We start from the raw sequence: 7,997 nt of genomic DNA, 5'->3' as shown, positions 1-7,997 counted from the left end.
TGCCGTGTTCTCACTGTATGTTGAATGTTGAAAAAAAAATAATAGGAATGTTCCCACAGCAAGATATCATCAATTGAAACAAACAAGTTTTACGTGCCTAGTAAGCAAATTGCTTAGGCAACCAGTTGACTCGAATGATGATTCACTGTTGAATCGACTAAAAGTAAAAATTAACTCAACTCCGATCCATTCAACTTAGGAGTTGATCAAATTTGTTGAACATTCAACATACGACAAAAAATGACAAGTGAGAACACGGCATAATACAAGCTACCACCGCTGACTTTATCACAGAAATGCTGTGTGGTTGGATGGTTGGGTGTTTTCTATTCTTAAAATATAGTTTACCCAACGAAGTGGGAGTTTTAGGTTCTTCGTCATATGCCATTTTCACATATACTTCAAATCTATTTTCTCCACTAATTAAGTTAAACAAATATAAAATTCTTTCAATTTATTTAGACATTAATTTACTTCTAAAAAAAACTAGTACAATCATTAAAATTGTCTTGCCTCTAAATATCATAAGGCTTTATAGAAAAGTTCAATATGTTAGAAATGCAATTAAGTTCAAAGGCAGTACAATGAAATAGTTATTTTATTACATATAATTTCTGTGCAGCATCAATATTATATGGAAGAATCTTAGAAATGCCATAACATCTTAAAGAGCAAGGTGAATGTCGGGTAAAAGATACCAGTCAATCATAACTGTTAGACATTTTGAATCCGTGATGTAACATAATTGTGAAGGTAACCTGCTTATGTAGCAGAGGCATCTTCTTTTCTCGAAATTAATGGTAGAGTAAATAAGCAAAATAAATTCAATCACTCGTTTGAATGTTTGGAAGTTATTGGCCAACTAGAAATCCTCATCGTGTGTTCGAATACTTAGCTAGTTTTTTAAAATGAATATTTACAAAGCTTATTGTGTCTCTTTTACGTATTATATATTTAAGAATAATTGTACTATTCTATTACCTAATACTTACTTGATAGTTTATTCAGCTTTTATGCAATAATACATTTAATCTAATTACACACACATATAATATAATACATATATGTATATTCATAATTATCCTCTAAAATAAAGGATCAATCTTGATTAAAATAAAAAAAAATGACAAAGAAACCCTTATTACACATATTTAGATGGAGCTTAAATGTATGACAGAGAGAAATTATCCCCCATTTACACAATTTTCAAGAAAACTAAAAAAGTCATAAAATTATTAATTGTTATTTATAGAAAAAGAATATCATGCCAAATTGAAACTCACTTCTAGCGATTTTGATAAGGGAACCACAGAAGGCTCTATCTATCAAAAAGTAGGTTCTTCAACATATTTAATAAACTATCCTAAGGTCTTTTCCACATAGCGTCCAGGTACATGTGACCTCATTGAGCCGCCCACGTGCACCCGCGCCGTGACGACTGTCGCGCGCGGTCGAGGTACAAATGACCTCATTGAGGTGTCCACATGTACTCGAGGTGAATCGTGACACCCGCCATATAGACATGGCATAAGACAGAGCAAATGAACTTACATGGCATAAAGCTATATTTAACAGTTTTAAGATTGGTTGTTAGTCGTGACTCCACATAAAATTAGGTTAGTTGAAGTTAATGGCACCACCAGACCATATCCACCTACACCTGGTATAAATCTTGTGTGTCACGGGGTCCTACGTTTGGTGTGAAGAATCAGCATTTTTCATGATTATAGATCCACCAATATAAGTTGTACGCTGAGTGAGGGCACCACATGCGAACATTTGACATATTTTTTGTATTTTATATTGTATTGTGTATATGTTATAGGAATGTCTCAGGAGCAGTTGTCGAATATTGAGGTCACCACGCACTCAAGTGTGATTTGGCTGAAATAATTATAAGAGTAAAATTAAGCGTAAAAAAATATTTGATCCATTGTTTGCATACAAATAAGTATGAGTACGAATGCATTTTAAACTATCGAACAAGATATGATCATTCTATCCTCGAATAAATAGTAGATATTGTTTATATTACGTAGATATTGAAGTTGCAACCTGCACTCACCAAAGCGCTCATGTCTACTCTACTTATTAGGTGGTGTATTGATTATAATATAAAAATACATTAATAATCGATGCTTATAAATAATTACATGCTGAGGTGCGACGAAGAACTCCTGAACTAATCATATTACATATGAAGAGGTTTTAAGAGGAACCGATAAACATAGAAAATTTATAGCTACCCTATGTCAAGCGCAGAAAGACTTCATACTTCAGTCAGATTATTCGAAATGGGAAGTATGATTAAATTTACCCCAGCTCATAATACAGAAAAAAGGTAGAGAGCAGCAGATGTGTACATAGAAGGAGACTATCTTGACTACTTAATCTTTGTAAGTGACACGATTTCCAAGATGCTGGTGATCTGCTACAATTAGCGCAGGGTTAGGGGATGTACTGCAATTTCGTCTCTAACATTTGAGAAAACTCTGCACAAAAAAAACGATATAAAATTTAATATACATAAGTTGAAACACCTCAACAGATTTTTTTATTTATTTAAATACGACGTCCAACGGGACAAGAACATGTGACTACTGGATTTGCGCCAATATGCTTTATCAATTGAGCTACGGGAATCTTACTTAATTACAACTAATGTAACTAGTAATGTCTACATCAAATGCCAATAAAATTACGTGTTGGCTATCGGTATGCCATAATAACTAACCGACGCCCGGATTAATCCAATTTTTAGTTATAACGTACAATACTTGCATTTGATAATAATTTAATAAACCATTTCTTAGGAAAAAAATATATTATCTAAGGTGTTTTCAAATAATGTGTATTTAATATATAAAATGTTGCTTTCTCAAATCTTGTGAATTGTCGGTTGAATAAAAAATGGTTTATTAAATAAATATACTTAAGATAATCGTGGTTATAATACTGTAATTTGTATGTAAGTACTAAACGTCGTAGCATTTTCTAAATCTCACCATTTTATATAATTGCTATTAATATTTTTGATAATATTTTATAAGACTCCTGTTTGGGAATGGATAATATTCTTTTTTAAATCGTGGTTTATCGCAGACACCACTTAACTACTTCAGATTATTGTAAAAATGTCACTCTGTCTACCCAATAAAAATAAATATTTTTCCATCTCTTGTCTTTATAATGGACAATATTCAAATACTCGAACACTAGTTGCTTCATTGACAATCAAAAATAGCGTGAAAGTTTTCACATACGTCCAAATTTTTCATTTACTCTGTTAGCTAATCAAAAATTATTTGAGATTGCATTATCAGCAGCCTGCTGTAGATTTATGCAAATACCACAGTATGAATAACTTAGCTTCACCACAGAGTATAAAAATCTTCTTCGCACGGCATGGTTCATCATTCACAACAAGCTCATCTTCGAGTAAGTGTCGGTGACAACGTGCCAAAAAATAAATCATAATGAAACTGGTAAGATATAGAAAATACTACCAGTAAAATAAACTAAGATAATATACAAAGTGTCCTGGAAGCTATAATAAGTTTTCGTAAATTCCTGTGAATAAAAAATCAAAGTGATCTATTTTTATATATACCTACAACGGTTATCCGTACGTCATCTATAAATTAGGTCAAGAAAATAAAATTATTAATATGTAATTTGTCGCCAATATTTTTTTATAAAATTATTTGTCAGAACAATTTATTCATAACATTTTTTCTTTATATTCATGATACCTATATATTTTATTATTATATTAATATAGTTAAATGATTCTTGTAAAATAAAATTCTTCCAAGTAAACTTTTTATTCTTCAAAAGTAGGTATATGTTTTAAAAGTATATTCATAATAGGTAATATAAACACAGGATTTTAATATATTTTATTTTCATTGCAATATTTTATTTATAATAGCACAATAATTATAATAATACTTATATCCCATAAATTTAGTTGTTTTGTCGATAGTTATGTTGAATGTGATACCATAATCTAGTTATTCTAATAATAGTAGTTATAGGTAACTGAAATAGGTAACGACAAAAAACTGAATTTATATAAATATGCTATTATATCACTGTAAAATGAAATTCACCGAATATAAGTATTTTTGAATGAATACAAAATGATAATTAACTTAGTATATTTATTATTGCTTAGTCAATACATTTAAGTAACATAATTCAAAATACTTACCTGCATTTAAAAAAAAAATTATAAAAATTGTTGTAAGAGATGATTTTAAAACCACTTAACCATTTTCTGGAGAAGATGAAATGGTTTTTATAAATTATAATTGTTATGATATTATTAAAAACGAAATATATAATTAAATAATTACTTAAGATAATATGTATGTATAAAGTTTTTTTAAAATGCTTTAAAAAATGTATTTTATCATTTAATATTTTTTTCCGACCATGTCCGATCCTAATAGGATCATATGGACCTCCACAGAATGGAGGTTTGTATTGACAGATTTTGTTTTTACGAGAAATGGATTTCAGCCACTTGCTCAACCGATTAGGTCCATATTCTGACTTATACACAAATTAAAAAACAATATGTGTACTTGCTGACCCAGGATTCGAACCTAGGACCCACGTCGCAATAGGCCACCGCTTACGCCTATATTATGATCAATTAATTTTGTTTACTTATATAGAGTATAAACTATAGAGGGTGCTTAACCAAATAATAATAGTAGGAACTATTTTTTGCAAAATTTCGTTTTTTGTGGGGTTAAGTTGTGTAGAATGTCATTTTCAGCGTCCCAAAAATTCACTGGAAAGGGTTATTCCGTGATGAAGTTACAAATATTTTTGCTAGGGCCAGTGAAAACCAATGGATGAATCGAATATTTTTAAAATCTAAAGTTGGTCTAAAAATTGCAATTTGTCAGTTAGAAAAATCGATTTAATGATATATTTAATATTTATAATTTACTGATTGATTGTTTAACTGTTATTATAGGTATTATATTATATATATTTTAATATTTATCTTTTCTGACAAAATCACAAAACATCACAAAATGTGGACAACGTCCCTTTGAAATGGGTAAAACCATGCTTTATTTTATTAAATTAACACGTTAAAATAAATCTTATGAAATTTATTAACCTCATTTTGGTCAATTGAGATTTTTAAAAAAAGTTGAATTGTTACGAACCATTTTACGCAATTAACAAGGTATACAATTTTTATTGATTTCGGTAGTAAATAGGTACAAAACAAGTATAATCAATTCAATCTTCTAAATCATGTCAATACAATAATTGATAAATTAAAAAAACATCTTACATCCCTGGAATCGTTAACATGCTGTATAGAGAGTTTGTTCTTTGGTTTGATATCGAATTTCTATTTTCAACGAAAATTAGACGATTTCTTTTGTCTCTTGAAATAACAGTTATTTTGAATTTACGAGATTAATTACATGATAGAATGACGCGTACGTAGGCTTACGTGAAGACATCATTAACGCAATAGTTTAAAATTTCTTAAATCGTCAAACGTACATATTAATTCATTATAATGTTAATGACAAAATATTATGGTAATGAATTCGTTTAGTTTAGCAATCATTACCTTCTCAATGATGAGGAGTTTATTCAAATACTGACACCAAAAATAATTACGCAATTGAAATTCTCGTTCCAGTTTATTGTCCATCTCAGACATCGTGTTGCAAAATAATGATGACTCTTGCGTACGCATCATTTTATTTCTCTCACCTTCGGAGTAACTTATTGAATTTAAAAATAATTAATTTGAAACTTGTTGGTAATCCGTAAATTACGATAAGATTTTTATTTTTCTTTATGGAGAAGATTACAGATTAATACCAATTGCTATTATTTGTTACAACACATTATCTAATATTAATTTCTTGAAGTATACACAGATGGACAAAAAAATAATGAGAAAAAATACGTTCAGATATAATATTAATACTAATATACCTACCAAAGTGTTTAATTATTTTTCATTTATTTATTTACTTATATAAAATATACAATGAAATTAATAAGTATATTTTTATTATTTTAAAGGTATTCTTCTTCTTCGCTTGCGTGGTTGCTGCCTTAGCCGCTCCAGCTCCACAGGATGTTCAAATTTTACGTTACGACAATGAGAACAATGGATTAGATTCATACAATTTCGCGTAAGTATAAAATAATCAATTTTTATTATAAATATAGTAATCAATACTTTTGTTTGCTCCACAGTTAGTTTCTACGATAGTGATTTTCAAATACATATATTATAAGAACATAAAGCCACTCCACATTTTAAATTGTTTTTTGAACATATGTTTTTAATACTAGTATTAATTTAGTGTTTAGGTTATAATGGGTTGAACTAAAGTTTTGTTAATTTTACGATATTTACATTTTAGTTTAGTATAAAATATAATAATACTTACAATAGTCATTGAATATTTAACTATTCGATACATACATTCAAATCATTAAGTTATAGATTGTTAATTATTTGGTCAAAATGGAATATCAATTAAAACCATTATCAGTAATTTTATGTGTATTATTATTTTATCGTCAAATATATCGTATGGAGAATTTATAATACGATTTTATTTAAATCCATTATCTAATACTTTGTTATTACCAAATTTTCATATGTTTTAGAATACTAATGGTCATTATGTTCGTTGAGATAATATTTATTTAAACATCATTAGAATGAATTATAAATTATAATAAAAAAAACTGTGACCTGAAATTACCACTCACACAGCGTGTTAATTACAGTATCAAATTTAGTCTGAGAACTATGTTTATAGTCAAAGAAGTATAGCAAAAACTTTGGGCAATCTATGTTATATAGAATTATGTATGCGTATTATACTTTAAATAAGAATTTATTCATATCCGATGCGGTCAAAGGTCATCGCTTCGCCCTTGGATTTCCGATTGGCTTGTTAAAAAAAACATCTTTTTTAGTTTCGAAACGAGCGACGGAACATCCAGAGCAGAACAAGGCCAACTCAAGAACATTGGCACAGACAATGAGGCTTTAGCTGTATCAGGAAGCTTCTCATACATCGGCCCTGATGGAGTTCAGTACACAGTCAACTACATCGCTGATGAGAATGGATTCCAAGCGACCGGAGACCATTTACCAAAGGCCCCATAAACCAACCAATCAGCTAAAATCAAACGACGAGACGGCTCCACTTAAATATTCAATGGTCAAAACATAAACAAAAAAAAAACAAACCAAAAAAATATAATATATTAAACAAAATTACGACGCTTCGTATTTTTGTAATATGAGCTTTATTTATATTAAGTAAGCGTGTTATAAAATATTTTGTAATGATAACTATTTTTGATTTTATTGAATATTTAATAAAAAAAATTAAATTATTCTATTTTTTTACTATTTGTTTTGTAATGTTATGTCATTTTTGTGTTGATGCAACCATCGTCGTCATCTACGATTTGATTATATTTTAATACATAAAATAAACAATGTGAAGAAAAATGTCACGATTATCGCTGTTAGATTGTACGTAGTGAAAGTTAAGCATCACATCGCATGACAGAAACTTAATCATACTAATAGAACACGTAACGTCTTCCCCTTCAGATTGGTACAATTATATTTCTTCAGCTATGTAATATTATAATATATTCGGCTAGCGGTCAAAGCGTTGCGGTCTCAATTCTCAACAGGATGACATTACAACATTGTATACATTTACTAATAATAAGCGATGGTATCGTATATCTAAAAAACAGTTCAACACATTTTATTCAAGATCATCAAATAATAAAAAATAATCGATATGCCTCAATAACAACGTGGGAACAAAACATTAATATATACATCAAACATCACATAACCAAAATACTCGATCATTTTGATGTATAAGTAAGTCTTGATAAAAGTCCCCACTTTGCGATTTTGATTCGGATCCCGGAACGTCTCGTAGAGTTCTGAAACTTGTACG

At 29.2% G+C, this 7,997-nt stretch overlaps 1 protein-coding gene across 1 annotated transcript; it reads left to right on the top strand.

Annotated features, from left to right (window-relative positions):
• The first annotated feature begins 3,449 nt into the window (after window positions 1-3,449).
• Window positions 3,450-7,183, top strand: LOC147067794 (endocuticle structural glycoprotein ABD-5-like). Its single transcript, XM_085952196.1, has 3 exons — window positions 3,450-3,485; window positions 6,073-6,185; window positions 6,985-7,183. The coding sequence occupies exons 1-3, from the start codon at window positions 3,477-3,479 to the stop codon at window positions 7,175-7,177; spliced, it is 315 nt and encodes a 104-aa protein (XP_085808322.1). The 5' UTR covers window positions 3,450-3,476; the 3' UTR covers window positions 7,178-7,183.
• The last annotated feature ends 814 nt before the right edge of the window (window positions 7,184-7,997 follow it).

Source organism: Rhyacophila brunnea, unplaced genomic scaffold (assembly GCF_057557595.1).
Source record: "Rhyacophila brunnea isolate RB1 unplaced genomic scaffold, BYU_Rbru_1.0 scaffold_3, whole genome shotgun sequence".
Classification (NCBI taxonomy): Eukaryota; Metazoa; Arthropoda; class Insecta; order Trichoptera; family Rhyacophilidae; genus Rhyacophila; species Rhyacophila brunnea.
This window is presented reverse-complemented; position numbering and strand designations above follow the sequence as displayed.